At 43.3% G+C, this 19,707-nt stretch overlaps 2 protein-coding genes across 7 annotated transcripts in view; one reads left to right on the top strand and one right to left on the bottom strand.

Annotated features, from left to right (window-relative positions):
- Positions 1-29: 29 nt before the first annotated feature.
- Positions 30-10,268, bottom strand: sgce (sarcoglycan, epsilon). Of its 4 annotated transcripts, none has more exons than XM_068711066.1 (12): positions 10,029-10,268; positions 5,645-5,767; positions 5,200-5,357; positions 4,661-4,733; positions 3,798-3,996; positions 3,089-3,251; positions 2,721-2,935; positions 2,198-2,224; positions 1,522-1,710; positions 1,089-1,132; positions 585-622; positions 30-426 (listed from the first exon to the last, which is right to left on the bottom strand). In XM_068711066.1, the coding sequence occupies exons 1-12, from the start codon at positions 10,075-10,077 to the stop codon at positions 376-378; spliced, it is 1,329 nt and encodes a 442-aa protein (XP_068567167.1). In that variant the 5' UTR covers positions 10,078-10,268; the 3' UTR covers positions 30-375. The 4 variants fall into 4 exon arrangements, with proteins under 4 accessions (XP_068567167.1, XP_068567164.1, XP_068567165.1 ...); XM_068711063.1 differs by lacking the exon at positions 10,029-10,268 and adding an exon at positions 8,826-8,920; XM_068711064.1 differs by lacking the exons at positions 2,198-2,224; positions 10,029-10,268 and adding an exon at positions 8,826-8,920.
- Positions 8,412-19,707, top strand: part of ppp1r9a (protein phosphatase 1, regulatory subunit 9A) — a 51,702-nt gene continuing 40,406 nt past the window's right edge. For 2 of the 3 annotated variants that reach the window (XM_068711061.1, XM_068711059.1), the window contains exons 1-2: positions 12,762-12,963; positions 14,328-15,870. In XM_068711061.1, coding sequence (XP_068567162.1) covers positions 14,470-15,870 — 1,401 coding nt within the window. In that variant the 5' untranslated portion in view covers positions 12,762-12,963; positions 14,328-14,469. Of the gene's footprint in view, positions 8,467-12,761; positions 12,964-14,327; positions 15,871-19,707 lie in introns of those variants that run through there. The other variant, XM_068711060.1, reaches the window with a different exon arrangement.

Raw genomic sequence — 19,707 nt, 5'->3', positions numbered from 1 at the left:
TTTTGAAACAAAAATACTTAGAGTGAAAATAATTTATTTTGAAAGTATTTATTGTTATCATGTGACACATTACATATTAATGACATGACAACTAAAGCACTTTAATGTAAAACTCCCTTTTTCCTCTAAGAGGTTCATTGTGCAAAGCAAGTAGAAATCCAAACAGTTTCAACATTTACAAATATTTCAAAATATTCTGATGTTTTTATAATCAGCTATGCTCTGATTATCTCACACTCACTCTTCAAGGTGTAAATGCATATGAACTATAAATCTTTGTAAAGACACGTCTGAGGCATGCAGATTGGCACAAGTGTTAGAAAAAACAAATATAGATATGGAATCAAAGTCAGGTCCGACACCCGTCTTCTCCGGTCACAAATCCAATGCTTCGGCCACCTTTCTCTCCTCAGGAATACCATTTACCTACAATGAATATGAAAAGAATATTAGATCTTATTGACGAGTACTCTCATTGAAGAATTGATAAGCTGTCAGTCCTTTTTAGCAGAAGCGATGAGCAGAAATAACTTGATAAAAAACAAAAACCTCATGAATCAGCATGAGTTATCTGCAGCACCTACCTCCAGCCTTCGAAATGTTGACATGACATAATTATCTCCTTTGTTAGCAGTGAACAGAGAGAGCAGCAGGTTAGTGCTTGAACAGTCATGCAGCTGAACACCATGTACGCAGGAGGGCGATCACACGCCAACTCCTGAATTGAATGCGTTGAGGCGCCGCTAGACGAGAAGTAAAGCTCTCATGCCTGACTTGTCGTGGAGCCGTGCCAAAATGATTTGCTCCCAATAATCTGTGTCCAATTGAATGAGGTCTGCAAGCTTGTGTTTGTACAGTGATGTAGATCAGGTCAGAGGTTGTGAGCAACACAGCAAAAATAACTATGACTCCAAAATGTATTATTGTCTGTATAGAGTCATCTTATGTATGTCAGAACACCCCCATCATATCTACTCATAGCTTAAACATTGAGCATCTATATTTATATATCTATATTTATTCATTAAACACATCGTTACACATTCGGGCTGCTCGACTACTATAGAAATGTTGACGGGAGTACCAACCTGATGGCCGCTGCTGTGGTATCGTAATCTGGTTTTGCAGATTCCTGAAATTAACAACAATGATATTATGGTAAACAGACATTCACATACATTACAAGAGCCTTTAGTATCATGTGTTGTACTTATATTAGCACAAGTTTCAAGCCCATTAGGAAAAATCATGGGACAGCTTGAACCTCTTAAGCTGTCACCGTATTTATTTTCTGGCTGGCTTGCTGCAGCTTTAGCTGTAAACATGGTGCTGTTAGAAGCACTGGAAACAAGCTTAGACAATAATGGTATTGTTTTTACTTAACATTTCCCCTATATAATGACGCCTATAAGCCATACATCTGCGTGACTGCTAATGAGCATGTGTGCATTTCATGTGCACACGAATGTCTTGTCTCACGTGCTTTTCCCTCCACTTAAACCAAATAATCTCTGAACTCACGTCTGCGTCTGCATGAGGGGCATGCTGGTGGTCTCATAGTTGTCTGGGTGGATGGGCGGCACCACTTCGCCGCTCACTGGGTTGAAGACGGGCAGGGTGGAGAGGGGCCAGGAGATCTCCCGGTTCTTAGACATGCTCCGCAGCTCCTTGGTGGACTTCTGGATGGAGCCGTGGTGAACCAGCTGGATGCTGGAGAGGGCAGAGGCAGTGAAGACAACACGTATTGTAGCCTGTGTTGCCATGGTTTGTGGCGTTACTTTGTCTCACCTGTAACACACTTACAAATATTTGAGTATGCAATCAACTTGTATCAGCTATGGTGAGCTCTGCACTCAATTCATGCATGCACAACAGCATTGTAACCTCCACCCTTACCTATCGCTTTGACTTCCTTACTTCGTCTGACTTAGAGTGTGACATAACTTCTTAGTCTTCAAGATGTATGTGTTTTTAAACAATTTGTTACTGCTACAGCATTATTAACCTACATCTGGCCATTGAGTTTTGGAGCAGCCCATTGGATGAACGGATGTCAACACACAGATGAGCACATGAATGGTTATGAAAAAGCCGTCAATGACAACATAGAAGACAAAACTGCAAACCAAAGAGAGAGGGGGGGGGGACAGAAACAGACCCAAAATAAAGAAAAACACAGGAGAGGTAAAACACTTACTCTGGTGTTTGCATGTTTCTTTTTTCCCTAGAAACAAAACAAAATGGATGAATTAAATACTAATATTAATAGTTAAAGAGACATCTACACACAAGTGAATGGATTGTTGGGTAAAGACAAGCGTGGAAATGGTGATGGGGGGGTGGAACATTGAGCGAACGAGGGGGCACGTCTCTCCCAGCCTGTAAATGATGGAGAATGATGAAAGGATTTATCGTGGATGAATGGCAATCGATACCATGGCTATGCTTCAAAACATCAAGATGTACGTGACGGAATTAACAAAAAGCTGTGACAGATATTCATGAGGAACTTAACAGAAATGGACCATACAACTAGATGGTAATGACAAGCTGCAATTCCAGTCCAGATTATTATCTAAATATCCTGCACTATCCATCCTGTCTCCCATTCGGTTCTCATATACTTAAGTAACAGTTTCTGTACTTTCCTCAAATGTTTGTTTTTTGGGGGGTGTCTGGTGCAATATTTCTATAAAAAGTACAAGACCAAGCACACTTACACCCCTTCCCGTCGGCAGCACATAGTGTAGCCGAGGATGAAGAAGAGGACTAGTGCCACGGCGGAGGGAACAGCCAGTGTGATTAGGAAATCTGAAAAGTAGTTCCGGCCCATCAGAGTCTCAGAGGGGGGGTTGTATTCCCCAAATTCAGGCAGGATCCCGGTTCCCGGGTCGGGGCGGGTAATGTACACCGGGAACACTTTGTTGATGTCAACCTGAAGAAATAGGTCGTAGTTAATTCAGCATTCGTGAAAAATATGTTTATTCATTGACGGTGTTAAGTGACAAACACTGCTGAAGAGCGGTGTGCGTGTTCAACCTGTTGCCTACAACAATGTCTCAATAAGTCTGTACAAGACAACCCTCACCAGAGAGATCTTGCACCAATCGATGTCAAACTGAGCTCTGAACTTCTTGTCACAGCTGATGGCGGGCTCCATTTCCTGACTGCAGCGCAGCTGGTTATGTGGGCTCTCCACCTCCCGCAGGCACGACGAGAAGGGAACATCAGCGCCAACCATCACGTACACTCTGGGGAGAGGAGGAGGCAGTGGAACACAAGGCACCAGAGAGGAGAGGAGAAGATGGAGCCTCATTTTACATGTTTATGCTGTTATAGCCACAGCGTTTTCTCCTCCACTGACTGTTCTGCATTGCTTTCATCTTCCAGAACGTCAGCATGAATCTTTGACACACAACTTATGGCCGTTCACGTGGGCTATTCCCCTCTGAACTAGACCAACTGACAGTAACTGTCAGTGCTGACGGCCAAGTGAACTCATCTAATTCACAGCGAACTGTGGATCCCCAGGGCCCCAATTAAACTAAATGTCAGCATGATGTGAGTGGGCTGAAAATATAAGCAATTTGTTTGATTGAGAGAGAGAGGCGAAGGAGGAGAGAATCTTTCAGGCTGTTAAACCTTATTGTGTGTGAGTTATGAAGAGGAATTATATCTAAATCATAAAAAAAAAAAAAGTCTGATTTAGCTGTAACTGGATCATCTTTCACTCAATATGAAAAGCACCCTGTGTATTTACAACCGTTGTAATACAGGTCCAGTCAAACCTTCCTCACCCTTCCTTGAGGTTGTTGATGGGCAGCGGCACACGGCCGCCACGGTCCAGCGCAGAGGTGATGTTTATTGCGTTGAGGCGCTCAGGCTGCCATATGTTCTTCACCGCTCCCAGGAAGTCACCCAGCACCTCGCTGGCCAGCATCTCCTCCACGTTCATGTTCTTGATGTAGAACTCCGCCTGGTAGGGCAGAGGGAACTCTGTGCAGAGGGATGAAGAAGAGAGAAAAGGTGAATGAGGGGAAGAAGAAGACGTGAGGGGCAGCTACAGTGGCGTTCTGCTGACAAAGACATCATTGATACTTTACTACTGCTGCATGGTTGCTGTTCGCTGCGCTCTGTTATGACTTGGTTTCCCTTTTTGAGGCACAGATGGCAGATGACATCGTGCGAAAGGTAGAGTGATGTCACGTTAGTGCAGCGAACATCTGCCGAGCGCACCGCCAATTCAGTTCACATTGAACTGCGTGGACCGTGACTCGTCAACAAGCCTTGTTATGCAAACATACAAGATGCACAGATGTGAGGTCACTCAGATGCAAAGGAACGGCTGCTTCCTGCAAAATAATTGATAACCCTAACTTACTGTACTAACACAGGACTGTGTGTTTACACAGCCACAACATATCATACTGATTTATGCTGGCCAACCTGTGACACATCGTTCAGTCCATCTAAGGTATTTATAGTATATATATATATATACATATCTATAGACAATATTTTCTTGTCTATAGACAAGAAAATATTGTTTTCTTGTTGTGAAAAGTAATCAAAGGCAGCGTTTTCTCCCTCGGGATTTAATCAGGGAAGTTGCACATTCTGATGTCTGTTTGCTCTAAGCTCCTCCGCTGGCACTTCTTACCTTCTGTGGCCATGATGTTAATGACCAAGTTGTGCCGTGCCGTCTCGAAAGTGCGTCTGTTATAGGCAGTAATCTGCAACACACAGTGGTGAAAGTTTAAGCCCAGATCAGTGCGGCTTATATGGCAGCAGCCCTTTGGACAAGGCTGAGCTAGATACACTACGCGGGCTGTGTGCCCAACTGAGACACCGTAAAGAGGGTGCGTCGCTGCGAACGCTAAGCCTTCTGGGAAAATAATTTCTACAGTAGCTTATGGGGGGGGGGGGGGGGGGGGGGCAAAGAAAGCATACAAAAAAAAAATAATGGAATTTAACTCTAAACTACTAAATGCATACAAGCTGTGTTAAGTAAAATAAATTGAAATGTGTTGCTGCTCCATTACCTTTATGTGGGCTACAAAGACTACAAATGCGTGATACTGTCTTACATTTAAATTCTTTTAGTTTAATGCTTTCATGTTCCTTCCTTGCCATATTAAACAGAAGCACGAACGCCTTCGTCTTCCTTCTCTTCACTTTGAAAGTGGTCCAGACCCCTACCTCTATGATGGAGGGCTTGCCAACATGCTGTGCGGTGGGGGAGCCGTAGAGCACTCCGTCGCTGTGCTGGGTCCTCTGGATATAGCGCAGCCAGCCTGGCCTGTCGGGGTAGCCCATCAGGTTGGTGTTGAAAGTGATCGGGTCACTGCTGGCATCACCTGTGGACAGAGCCGTTAAATGAGGGGTGACCCAATGATCTGCTATGGTCCAGAACCAATTCAGTAATATGCATTTAGAGCCATTAGCTGAATTGTGGATGTGATGCCAACAGCAGCTCAGCTTTTATTCCTGCTGGTGAAATATGATGAATGGACATTGCACTGCTGCATTTATACAACGACTGCGCCAACAACGTAACCGCACAAATCTTTGGGTCATCTTAGGTAATCAGAAATGCCAACACTTTTAATCAGTGCAGAATGTTTTAAATGTCACGGTGTTCTACCTGACTTGGGGTAGGGAGGAAACTCTCCTTTGAAGTGCTCTCTCTCCAGAACATGGACGAACAGCACTCCTGCAGACGGGTAGACGTTACGGTCCGCGTGGGATCGTGACAAGATGGTGACCACTGAAACACAGATTTTTAGAAATTAGCTCCTGAAAACAGAACGTTTTCAACGTTATTATTAACAACCTGCCAGCAGCACTAATTACAAAAGTAGAGAAGGCGTTAATAAAGCAAACATTTGTTACAAGCACCTGCTAACCTACTTCACGCTTTGCGAATCAATACCGCCCACAATAATAGATTTTTCTGCTTTGCTTTCGTTGCTTTTGCATCCTCTTGACATGAGGGTGCAGTGCACAAACAGCAGCCAAGCATGAAGGCGTAAACTCTAATTATTAAAAACCATGATTTTGTACATAATAAGAGCAAGCTGCTGAAGCAAAACAATGAATTTTAGGGCCAAGGAGCCGCGGTAAAATCAGCCATAATGAGACTGTACAGAGTTGTTTCCAGGCCCTCCTCTCTCTCGGTCTCCATTATGCTCTTTGTTTAGACCCACTCCATTTCAAACACAAACATTTAAGTCTATATTTGTGAAGGGCATCGCTGAGAAAATGGCAGCCCGTTAACACAAGTTTACACAATGTAAGGCTGGAGGTGATTAGCAAAGCCCTCTCCTTCTCTTTGCATCTTTTCCTTTCACTATTTCCTCTTCTCTTGCCCACTTGTCTTAATCCACCCTTTAAGTATTTTTGCGCAGCGTTTTTCTCTTCTCTCTCTCTCTCTCTCTCTCTCTCCCCCCTCAGTGGGTGGGCACTCAGTTTTTAATCACCATGAGAGTGAACAAGGAGGCAGAGAAGAAGGAGGGAGACGAGAAATAGCGAGAGTTTGAACTGCTTTCGCCTGCAGACTCATAACTCGAGACGCATTAAGCAGCTAGGCATGCGAAAGCTGTGTGCGTGTGTGTCTTCCCTCTAGCAAAATGTCGCAGATTTTCCCCATTGTTTATCTCCTGCCTTATCTATCCATTAGCATCCATCAAACCTATATAACTATCTTCAGTCTCATAACATACAGCGGGTCTGCTGTGATCCCTCTCTTTCAACAGAAGCTGATTTCCAAGGAGAGTCTCCGCTGAACAGAGTAATAAAGCAGGATTTACATTCTAATCCGTGTCCATGAAAGAGGAAGTCAGTATGTGATCTTTGGGTTGTTAAGCGTTATCTATTACTAGGGTGCACAAAGGGGTTACAGAAGATTAGGTGACACAGTAAGCCGCAGATTACTAAGGAAGCCCACATCTACGAGGCCAAATTGCCTAACTGCAATCTAAGCGTGCTGGTGAGCTGCAGGGAGTGTTATAAAACGGTCCCGTATGCATGTTGAACTGGGCTACATCTGTGGCCACAAATGCTGAACTGGCCATATGTCACATATCCCCACGGGCTCCGTCACGGCTAGATGCAATCAATAGCATTTAGCGGCCTCTGATTGTGGTGTTACTTAAACCTGAGGTTATTATATCCACCACATCTCCTTCCAAGAGCAGATTAAAGGAACTAATCCACGCCATATAGCTTCTCTCACCTTCTATACCGGCACCCACGACATGAGGACCTGGGTTATTCAGAGGCTGAGAATAAAAACTCATTCAGGTTCAGGACACCAGTGGCGCCCTCGGTGATGACTTGAGTCGATCTGCAAATCCCACTCTGAATGCGCTCGCTCGTTTTCTATTACCCGACCGCATTGGGCCTCATCAGTTCTTCACCGCACAAAGCACCACGGTCACACACTCCTGGTCCAGGTCAAGTACTGGCTATTCTGTTCTGCTCAGAGACCAAGTGGATGTGGTATAAACATTTGTGTGATGACAAACAAAGGAGTCCAGATGGTCTCACCTAATGGTCTGAGGAATAGGAAATGACCTATGGGATTTGAAATGTGTTTTGGCCTATCAATATAAAAGCTTTTGATTCAACAACGAGCGTTGAGGCCTAACGCACACTCCTGGCGGCCTTATGTGAGCCGGTCTCATCTGTGTTTCACTCTCACCTTTGAATGCAGTCACTTCCATTCAGACAGCAGCCGGTGTGAGTAAAGATCACTAACTAAGCTACGCTGAGGCTCTGCTAATAGCATCAGATCTGCTTATTTGCGGCTGGGCTGACTTTCTGCCAGAGCTTCTCGAGATGATGGACTGCAGCGCTCCTACAGTACATAATACATCACCCATTAAAGTTAATGCTAGACCGTCCGCTGAAGACTAACCTGTCGGCTCCCGCTGCAGGACAAAGACAGACAAGTGCACGCTGACACACACAATAAGCTACACATAATCATAAAAAAACTGACACACTTTTGCATTTGTTCGTGGATCACTTGCAGGTCGCAGAGGTGGAAATGCCTAACCAGATTTTATGCTTTTCTGGCTGAAGGAGCGATGCCTTAAAATGCCATTGGCAAAGGCAGAGAGAATAAACCACCCTTGTCCTAATGGCTCCAGCTAAAAGAGGCCTCTAGCTAGCCGAGGCAGAAGCAAGGGAGGGATCTCCTTTAGTTCTGTCGAATCAGCTTTGTATGTGCGTGTTGTCCGGGTCAGGAGGATGCATGTGCTTCTTTGGTGTTCAGCGGGGAAGCACCGGCTACAAGGATTGCTACTGTTTGGACAGCAGCTTTTGGTATTCCACCACGGATGAGTTTGAGCCTCGTTGTTCTAAACGCAGACATGGAAGTGAAAGTAGCCGGTGTCACAACAAGCAGAGGGCTGTAGTTAAGGACATGAAACAGCCAGCTCAGTCTTCTCGTGCTCTATTAAGGTAAGTAAATCACTCATTTGTCCACAGCCATTGTTGTGACATTCTGTCATCCACAGTGTTGACTCGATGCCATAAAGTACCAGCTTCATGTTAAACAGAAGATATAGACTTTTGTCTCACAGTTAATGATTTAGGATAACTTCTACTTCTAGCAAAGGACAAGGTTAAGGCACAATTTAAATTTGGGAAACTGCTGTTACGGCGAATGTAAGTGGGCCAAGTCTGTGGGACGGCAGACAAGTGAAAACAATAATGGCAGTATTAATGAGGAACCAGTTGAGCGTGTCACTGTGTTATGACGGGGGGAGGGGACAGCGGGTCAACACATGAAGTGCACCACCGCACACACACCCACTCACCATCTCTGTACTGGGCTGTTCTCTGCCTCGGGCCCATGGATCGCTCCATACGGGCATTTCTCTCATGAAAAGCGGTGTGTTTCACATCACAGGCATGCACAATGTAAACTAGTGGATCAATGAATAAAAGCATGAATGGAACAAGCGTGTTTTTAATGCAGTCTAGTACATCAGCTGTGCTACAAAGTCTTCTTTCATGAATGTTTTTATATTCAAGTTCATCCAAGCTCAGACATTTAAGTCTGAGTTAGTAACTTAGTAAAAGAGAAACTGAGAGTGTCTCAAATGTGAGGATTTGATGTCTTATAGGACAGTAAACTTAATATATTTTGGTTTTGGACTGTTGTTCAAATAAAACATGATATGGATAGCTGTAGGGAATTATAATACAATTCTGACATTTTATAGACCAAATAAATAATGAATTAATCATGAAAATAATAAATAGAATAACTGCTGATTAGAGTAATTGTTAGTTGTCACATCATGGACACATCATGTGACATCATTTAGATATGTGTCCATTTAGGCTAAAACGTGAGTCTTTATTTCTAAAGTGATAGTAGGCTGATTTTATTTATTTTTTTAAAATTTTGACTAACTTACATCACAACTCTAACATTACAACCTTTAAGAAGGTAGGAGTTAGTTGTATCTATGTGTACCTAATAAACGGGTAACTGAAGGTATACATATTGCCTACAGACAACGTTACCAGTGATAAACAGCAGTAACACATGGAGCACTGTAATATTATCATCTCATGTAATTAAGGGTAACCTGAGCTACTAAACTAGCATCAGCTACTTAATTAGGCATTCATAACACACCTGCAGGTCTGCATACAAACACAGGCCTGTACAAGAGGAGCTATGCTGTTTTCTCAAAAGTAACGTTACGTTAATTAAGACTGAATGAATGACTAAGAAACACAACGTATAACGGTATTATATGCATCGTTGTAGATGTAACAACGAGTACAAAACACGTTGAATGTGTCACGTTAGGAGCTCCACCCGTATAACGGTATAGATGACTATTGTTAGCCATTTTTCCAAGCCTCCTCCTCAGCCTCTTGGGGGAAAAAATGAGCACAGTAGCTACACAGCAGCATGCTAACTAGCTAGCTAACTAGCACGAATAACGTCAACCGCATCAAAGGCAACACTCCCGGATCTTTAACCCGTTTTAATCGATACGTACCCGTACCGAGCCACACCGAGAGAGCTGCAGCGGACATGGTGCACATCATCCTCGCAAATCTCGCATTAAAAAAAGGATGTTTTATTCTAATCGCCACTGGGTTTGACAGCCATAGTAATAAGCATCCTGCAGCATTCCTTCCTTCCTCCGCCTCCTTCCTTCACTGGGAACCCACACGACTTCTCATTGGCCGAACATCTGGATGGAAAAAGATGGTTGTCTCGTATAAAAAAAACAGGGCAAAAACACGGTGTGACTCAGAAGAGGAGCGTTACGCCTACAGAACATGTTTCTGTGGGATGGTTGTAGAGTCTGCCAGTATATCAAATACAACAAGTGACTGCTGCTTTCCTGATGGCCTCTCTATTTCTGATCTAGGATAACATGTCATTGTCACATTGTAATTCTCTGAAAGCATCTTTTGCTAAATTCATACATTTACCAGAGGCGTCTTTGAAAACCTCTCAGTCTGTCAGCTTGATGATTTGTAGCTATAATGCCTCCAAAATTTGGATCATGTGTAAAGTGAAGCCAGACTCAGCATCTTACTCACACGCACAAGGCCGACACAGACTGTCCCCTCACCAGATCATGACCTCCTAAGCCCAGCTGTTAGAGGACAGAGACATGTTTGAGAAGTCTACTCCAATCTGTCCGGACCCCCTGCAGAGACAGACAGATGGTCATGTTTATATTTTGGCCCCTTTGGCTCCAAGTCAGGCCGGCTAAAGGGCTGTGGGACCCTTAATTCACCCCGCATGCTCCCTTGATGTCGGCTACCACTAAGTGAGCACTTTGATCCTGCAGAAAAAGGATCCTAACGTGCTGACTGCAGTTCCTGCGTGGCTCTTGTTTGATGAAGGCGTATTTGAAACTGGATGCATGCTTCCTCATGTGGCGATAAGCACAATGCCATCCATCCTCTGAGCTCTGCAGTGCGAGGCTGTTCTGTTCTCTCACCCTCCCCTTTTTATCCCCTTAAGATTATTTTTAGGTTGCTTAGCAACATCTTCACATCGCCAATGATTGGATTGAGTGTGAGCGTATCACAACAATCACTATATCTCAATGCATTGCGCTGACATTCGTGGTAATGAAGACTTGGAAAACACAGCATTCCCTCTTGGAATAAGAGGGAAGATAGCGGCCAAATGTGTCTGATATCTGATGTGATAAATGTGTGCTGATATGGATTGATATCGGTCCAATTCTGTTTCAGTATAGTCTGCAGGAAGTTTCTAATTGCACTGTTATTGTCATGGATTTGAGCAGTGAGGCATAATGCAACATTTCCCACTCTCCTCAGAAGTGAGAGCTGTTGCTAAATGGGGACAAACTGTGGCTCATGGGGGTCTGTGTTTCTTGCAGTGCAGCAGAAACAACACACCTCATGGCAAACACACTCTTTCATATCTTTTTTTAATTCAAGATTCAAGATGCTGGTTCTGGTACAGTATACTGTATTAAAAAATAACAAATGTGCTGCTATGAGTGAGTTCAGTATGGACTAAAATGGTTACATAATAATGTAAATCACATATTTTGGCAGATTGTATGACTGCACAGATTTATAAATGAGATTTACTTCATGAGATTTGAGAAAGTGACAAATAAAGTCAGGAATAGGCATTTGTGCAGAATATGCATGTTTCAATCTGCTAAATTACATTTTAATTAATTATGATTATCCTTTAAATTAAAATGTAATTTATAAAATAAAGATTGTATTGTGTGCTGACAAAGTATGTATGCAAGCAACAATGCCATGTATTAGGCCTTATTGCCATTTGTTAAGATAATCACACATTCGTACGTTGACAAAGCTTCTATTCAAGTTATTTATCACATGAATTCAGTCCCATGCTTTAGGCCGTTTCTGTTGGCTCCCGTGTGACCCAGCCAGCTACAATTGTTACCCTCTTATCCTCTTTATTGTAAGACTGCTAAAATATTAATGCAAACAGAGTAATTGGGGAGAGAGACTGCAAACTATAGCATTTTTGAGATGCATTTAGTGGGGGTGTGTGTGTGAGATGGTCTTCAGTGGCCAATTTTGATATTTCAGGGTCTTTCTTTTCATTACATGAGGCTAAAATAAGTCTCCTTCAAACATGTTTCCCCCTCCAGACTGAATTAATGCTCAGTTCCATCTGTGCATAGATTGATGAGACAGAGCAAGGAGCACGTGTTGTAAATCAGTTATCCTTATTTCTCTCAGCAGACTGACCTCTAATGAGTAACTGAGCAGTGAAATCAAACTTTACCTAGTTTTTTCTGTCTGTACCTCCCCATCAACTCCTTTAGGCCCCCTGGTGGTCCTCACACCACACTTTGAGACACCTTCATTTGAACACCCACGGTGTGGTCCTTGACTCCATCATCCCCACCCAAACCCCATCGATGAACAATAAGCAACGAGAGAAGTTACAGTCCCTGTGTGCTGGTATTTATGCCAGACTGCAGCTCACCGAAACCCCCTCCGCGCAGCAGATTATCGGACCAAACCATTGCCGCAGTTCAAGGTTTCAGCACCTGTCACATGAGGCTTTACATTTGCAAATCACCGGCTACCATCACAGCTTAGCACGCTTACTCCTCTACACTGCGGATGTATATCGGACCTGCCCCTGCAAACGCGGCCACAGTGCAGCTCTCAGTGAGACGAGCTGCCAAATTGCACCGACACCCCTATAGCGCGACTGGCAGCATCGCCCACTGCCTGCAATGGCGTTGAAGCGGCTCTAGTGTGTCCAAACGCTTCTGTAGTGGCGATTCAGTCCCGGACAATTTACGAGCGTGTGTGTGGGGGGGGGGATAGAAATGTTTGTTTTACCAAAGATTTTGCAACGAGAGCGTCTGTATCTTCCTGCGAGTTGAGTCTTCTGGATTTCAGTTTATTGGCATCACGCGTCAAAACGAAGCCGGAGCCATGCATGTAAGTCTGACTCTTTTGTTTTTGTAACATTGAAGCAGCGTCGCTGTTGTTTGTGGTTAACAGTTAACTTAGTCTTATTTTTAGTGATCATAAAGGAAGGATCGTCATTTATATTATTTCCCAATGCATACACCTGCACAGGAGGAATACACATGTAGGTAAATACATGTTTTATCAGTGTCAGAAGGGGGAAACCTGAGCTGTCATGTTGTGTGCGGCGGTGTGGCTGATGTGCGGCTCTGGCTGTTTATCTAATCCCACTGACACAACGTTAAAGCCTCGTTTTCATCTTTCATCTTTAACCTCTAACTTTATGTGTCTCTGTGCGATATATCCTCCGAGGCAGCATCGGATGTTGGTCAAGTTCAAACGGATGTTTTCTTTGCTCAAGGATTTCACATAGGTGTTGTCGTGGACCAGCAAGAGTCCAGTATGGTGAATAATGAATATTGACCAGGGCATTTGGGTTTCAACCGCTACTGCTGCTGCTGCTGCATCCAATTCAGCACAATTGAGATTAATGGATTCTCTATGTCCCAGATGAATGTTTTTTTGTGTGTGTGTCATATTTCATCTTCCTCTGTGTGGAATGCATTTCCAAACAGGATTAAACATTAATGGCTGTGGGTATGGAATATTTAACTACCATACTAGCCTGCTCCTCTGCTTTAACGCAGTACTGTAGGTAAAATGCAAGTCTTTCAGTTCCTGAAATCTTTTGTATTTTTCTCCTTTGAATGATATCAACAAATTTTTTGGTGCATTCAACCGCATTTTTTCTGTGGAGTAAAGGTTGCAAATGTCATGCAATGCTTTGTTTAGGGCTGGCATTTAGTGAGAACCAGCATAATGTCAGTGATGGTTGAGAGAGCTGTAGGATGTGGCAGCATACAAGGGTCACAGCTGACTGTAGAAAACAGAAGGAGTGGGAGGGAGAAAAGAGAAGAAGAAAACATTAAAAATAATATTCCCTGCAGTACCAGTTTAAACATAAAGAGCTCAAACACCCATGTGTAAGTATTGATTTGAGAAGCGTAAACAGTGCAGCAGTGCTGAAAAAACAACATAATCAGAGTGCTTTTAGAGTCCAATAGGCTCTCATATCTAGTCCTCTTTTATGAAGAACTTTTATATCATAAATCAACATCTTTGGCTTCCATGCTTCTGAATAGTGTTAATGATGGAAGGTGGAAATGATCTCTTTTCAAGCTTTGTAATCATAATTTAGATTAGTAAGAGACACTTTCAGTCGATGTGATGTTATTGTGTGCATGTTTAAATAGTTATCTCTCTTGAGTTCACTAAATCATGCAGTGTCAGACAAAATGTTTCTGTCTTTATAACACCTCTTTTTGTCTCTGCAGGTATGAATGGGCCTAAAGGAACTATAACAACGGGTGGATCTGATAAGGCAGCGTTGCGGTAGGTCAAACTAGACTCCTCACTTCTACATTCTAATGAGGCCACGGCGATGCTGACATCCCCTCTGAATCTTAACAAATCATCATGCTGAAGACGGAGGCCTCAGGGGAGAGGACCGGCCTCCGGAGTGCCTCCCCCCACCGCAATGCCTACCGGGCTGAGTTTCAGGCACTCAAGAAGGCCTTTGACCAGCCTCGGATAGATGGGGACTCCAGGCCCAAGGACCTAGAACGTGTGAAACAGCCAAGGGGTCGCCAGTATGGTGGCCATGTCAGTCGCATTAAGGACATGTTCATGCAGATGGGCTCAGAAGGTGTGCCGGATAAGGCCAAGGTTTGTGAGGATTCCTCGCCACAAAAGCTGGTCAAGCCCACCAACTTCATCAACAAGGCCGACGGATCAGTGATAAAACTCCAGCATTCTTCATCAGCTGACAGGGTTGGAGGTGCTGGGCCAAAGTTCTCTGAAACCAGGAAGCTGTTTGAGCAGCAGTCACGTGACCAGTCCCAATCACCCGTCTTTCCATACGGACGTGATAAACGAGGTTCCCATGAGCACCTAGATGACTGGCGAGGTGCTAGGTCTAATCGAGGCAGCACAGACTCCTTGGACTCACTTTGCTCCAGAACAGAGGCGTCCTCGCCAACTGTCAGTCAACTGAGTGCTGTTTTTGAAAATGCCGACAACCACAATCATGGTGCGCACTACAAAGGAGTCAGCAGACGGGCCCTCTACTCACCAGACGTGTGCCACCGCCCTGGAGGTGACGTCAGCGAAGATGATTCAAGACAGTCTCCAGTTCGTGGGAGCTACCAGAGCAGGACAGGTGGGAAGTGTCCCACATCCTCGTCTTCTGAGGACCTTCTGAGCGCCAGTCCCGGAACAGAGACTGGGACGGCGCTGAAACCAGTACCACAAGAGGAAGAAGCCCAAGACAAAGCAGACAAGGTTGAGCCCACGGGCAGAGATAGGCGGCGTCTTTCTGGGGTCACCACCAACGGAGGCCAAGTGAATGGTTCATGTGAAGAAGAGGAGAAATCTTCAGAAACAAGAAAACATATTGAGGATCTAGGGGTGTCCAAAGCTTCAAAACCTACAGATGATGCTGTGATTACCGACAAAGCTTTTGAAGATGCAACAACCCCTGAGCCATTGCCAACCCCAACTATACCAGCTGGGGAAGGCCAGGAGGATGGGGATGGTTCAAGAGAAGACAAGTCCTCTGAGCCTCCCAAGGACCAGGCGGAAGAACCTGATGAGGAATACATTGGGAATGAGCGGGTGATTTTTAACGCAGACGGGGACGCCTGTTACCAGGGTTGGGGGGAGAGCTGCACAGACCCTGAGGATGACCTCTACGGAGACGATGAGGATATTGTCTACGACCCAGGCTCTGATCTCACAGAGATCCCTGGTCTGCCACAGGAAAACAAAGAGGATGTCCCGCCAAAGAGGAAGATACGTTTCAGTACTGCTGTCATCACAGTAAGTTGGGTACTGAACAAAACTGTTGTGGAAGCCTTAATTGTGTAAACAATCCAACATGAAAGGCTTTGTGCAGCTCTTATCAAAAGTAGGTTAAAACAACAGAAAGCTAATCTGGTATTCAGAGCTGCCTTTATATAGGCTCATATCCATAGTTACTTTTGAACCACTCATTGCAGTTAGCTTTTATCCTTTCACACACATTTTATGATGTTGTATGATCATGATAAAATTATCTGACATCAGGAGTCTTTATCCTCATAAGACCTTCATAGTCATTTCACATTGTCGGTTTGTGATACGATAGATAAAATCTATTTAAAAAAGCTATTTAAAAGCTATTTTGTGATGCAGAGCGTGAGGGTCAAAGCATTGCCCTCTGGGAAATTGACGTGTTCATAAGCAGAACATCTGTGCATGTGTTAGTCATGCTGGTTCTGCACCCACACAGTTTTCACACATGATGCTGTGTTTGTTTTTCTCAAACAGTCCCATCTCTGTCTTTTAAACGAGGGAGCCATAATTGAACTTTTTAAATGAGGATATTTTGTACATTTCAGTGGCAGAGTCTTAAAATAATCTGTCAAATTCTGTATATACAGAATATAGCCGACATAGTGTTTATGTGTGTTACGAGTAGTTAACTTTGTTTTGTCCGTTATGCTCAGTGATATCATCTGATTTATGGCAAGAGATTACATGTGTTTTTATCATCCATACCACAGAGATTTCCCACAGTAATTACACCACAATAAGGTTTCACTTCTCAAAAAAGGTCTTTGTTTCTGATGAAAATACATCCATAACGCCCAGTTCCCACAGAGATTAATTTTCCTGGTAACTTCTTGTTTTCATTAATAGAAATAGAAGTACCTTAGTATTTGTTGCATCATCTGCCATAACATATTTTGATACTATTTTCTGTGCTAAATTGGATACAATGCAGCCAGTGTTTGTGGATTGGGAAAATAGATTTGGGATTATGGGAAATATTTTTCAGTCTTATCCTTAAGCATTAGCATCAATAAGCTTAATGTTTGCAATAGTAAACAACATGCTTTAGGTTGTCTTTTAACTTTATTTATCCCATGTCTTAAATTTGTCAGTGAAATTCATTTTTATTTATGAGATTTTCAGGCTTTTGACATGCAGAGCAGTGTGTGTGTGTGTGTGTGTGTGTGTGTGTGTGTGTGTGTGTGTGTGTGTGTGTGTGTGTGTGGACATGTGAAATTGTGATTGAGAGAGTAAGATTTATGTATGAGAGATTTGGAGCGAACACAAACGTTCCACAAGTTGGAGATCAATCCTATTAACATGCTGTAATGAACCAGAACAATTAGCCCAGTTATTCTGAGGAGAATACGTGATGTTGCCTCACTAATTACCCTGCTCTGTCTCTGCAGTATGTCCTTTTGCGTCTTTCTCTTTTCCTCCTCCTCAGGACTCAACACACACATGTGCATGAACACACACACAATCGAAAGCACATATTTTAACTAAGGATATTAGTTGTTACATTATATAAAACAGCATCATATGTAAAAATGTCGTAATATATTTAACAAAAATCAAAAATACAAAATCTGCTTTTGATCATTTGAAAAATGTTCTATTCATCATACAGCGAAACAGTGAAAGTGAGCACAACAAAGCTTGTTGTCCCATTTAGGTCGAACAGGCGGGGAATATGCTCCTCTGTTGTTGTCTGTCGTTTCAAGCCTTCGCTTTTCTATGAAAAGGACAGACGCTCGTTCATCATATGGAATATTCAAGAGAGGCACTGCCCCCCCCCCTTACGCACATGATGCACAATTAGACATGCACCCCTCCCACTTCTTCATCACACGCCCCCCTTCTCTCAGCACATGAGGGACAAACAGGGTTCTGTCTTTTGTTCGTCTATATAGTGAAAGAGACAAAGCTATTTTCTCAGCCCTCTGCCCTGCACGAGTCCAGCTTGACCTCAGTGGGAGGAGACGGCAGAGAAGACCTAGAAAAAAAACCTGGCGTGTTATAATCTAATGCTTAACGCTCTCTCCCCTTTATGTAATATTCCTTTGGTCCTGCCCCTTAAAGCGGATAAATAATTTCAACATTCCAGCTTTGAAAGCTTAATTAATTTTAGAAATCATCATGGCAGCCACAGGGAGAAGATAACACACAACTAGCTTTGGCATCCTTTTTGTTAACATGCACACTGACTTCTGTTTGAGAAGACGATTCCCAGATCCAGATAGTCAAAGAAGCCTGTTGTTGTGTTGACTTCACTAGTGTTAAATTTATATATATATTTTTTTTAGCCATGTTAGCAGCTTGGGTCTGTGGATGGGGTGGTATGGTTGTCGACCACTTTGGTCCAGCATGAAATATCTCAAAAAACACTGGATGGATTGTACAATCGTGGTCCTCAGAGGATGAATCCTACTGACTGGTAAGCCTCTGACTTTCCATCTAGCGCAACCATGGGTTGACATTTTTTGGCTTTCAAGACGGTGTCTTTACAACTATTGGATGGATTCCCATGAAATTTTGTTCAGACAGTTATTGTGCCCCTGGGATGAATCTTAATCACTTAGGGGATCCTCTGACTTTTCCTCTAGCGCCACCAGCAGGTCAGAGTTTTTACTTACACTGTGAAATATTGCTACATACTACGTAACAAAATGGCCCTACTTCTCATGTGATTTATTACCTCAGTAAACATTGTAAACATGAGGTTATGGTTTCAATTGCTAGTTTCAAGTCTTTTTCAATACAGCATGATGGTCTTTTAGTAAATTCTGGTCACATTTAGAGTAAAGACCATAAAGCAGGTTATGTTTTAGGGCGCGGCTACTTTATGATTGACAGGTCGCTACTACAGAGTTGTCCGGTCTGGGTGTTGTCTGTATATTTGTCTTAGGATATTAAGCCTTGCATAGTGTGTTCTCTGTTCATGAAAGTTAATAGTAACTTTTTGTATGCCTTAAAATATCTTATTCAGCGTTCACCAAGAATGTGACAGCCAAAAACCAGTCAAATTGGGAACAACCTGCAAAACTAAAGACAGATCCCATCAACATCAGCTGTACTTTGCGTTTGTGCTAATTAGCAAGTGTTAGCATGCTAACACGCTAAACTAAGATGGTGAATATGCTTAACATTATGCTTTACAATAATGTCACTGTGAGCATGTGCTATTGCTTTGCCTATAGTACTTGTACACCCTCACAGAGGCTGTAAACTCTTGTTAATACAAGTTTTTCTTTTTTAACTAATAATTACTTCCACATCCTTTCACTCAGCTGTAACATCCTGACTGACCCAGTGGGAAGTGACTGCTTTGAGCTGCCCGAGGCAAAGGCAGCCAGCTCTCCCGAAGGCACTGACCTACAGAGGAGAATCAGATCTCCTGTTCATTCAAGCAACCGGTTTTATCGTTGACATTAGAACCTCTAGTTTGGTTGTTCAGTCTGAAGCATATAGACTCATGTATTGAGGTAGATTCAGTCTTCTATCGCACCTTTGATGTCCTGTTCTCAAAGTATGTTCGGTGTAGCTGATATGACATTGAGAATACATTGTTTGATCTGAAGGTATGGCACACATCTCAGCCAGCGTTCACTTCCCCTGTGTGGTTCTCTCACAGTTTTAAAAAATCCGGCCTTGATCACAAACAAATCCCAAAAGCTTTTAACCATCTCTCACTTGTTGCAGATTTCTTTGCAAGTAGTGTGTTGTCTTCCTCTCTTTGTTGAACCGCACCCTGGGAGTTTGACAGAAGACATCTTCTCCCTCTGCACGCAGTCTGCTGTGTCAGTCTCCTCTTGTTTTCCTCTCTCACTCTCTACGTGAACG

This window comes from Cebidichthys violaceus, unplaced genomic scaffold (assembly GCF_023349555.1).
Source record: "Cebidichthys violaceus isolate CVI_PGR_0920_01 unplaced genomic scaffold, fCebVio1.0.p SCAF_16, whole genome shotgun sequence".
Lineage (NCBI taxonomy): Eukaryota > Metazoa > Chordata > Actinopteri > Perciformes > Stichaeidae > Cebidichthys > Cebidichthys violaceus.
Note: the sequence above shows the minus strand (reverse complement) of the source record. Positions and strands in the feature narration are given on the sequence as shown.

Bases quoted from the DNA above. Each gene is read 5' to 3' on its own strand.
- sgce (XM_068711066.1), bottom strand. From the start codon at position 10,077: ATGATGTGCACCATGTCCGCTGCAGCTCTCTCGGTGTGGCTCGGTACG. The intron at 5,358-5,644 runs GTAGAACACCGT...CTCTGTCCACAG, and splicing joins TCCTCCCTACCCCAAGTCAG to GTGATGCCAGCAGTGACCCG. The intron at 4,734-5,199 runs GTAGGGGTCTGG...TGTGTGTTGCAG, and splicing joins GCAAGCCCTCCATCATAGAG to ATTACTGCCTATAACAGACG.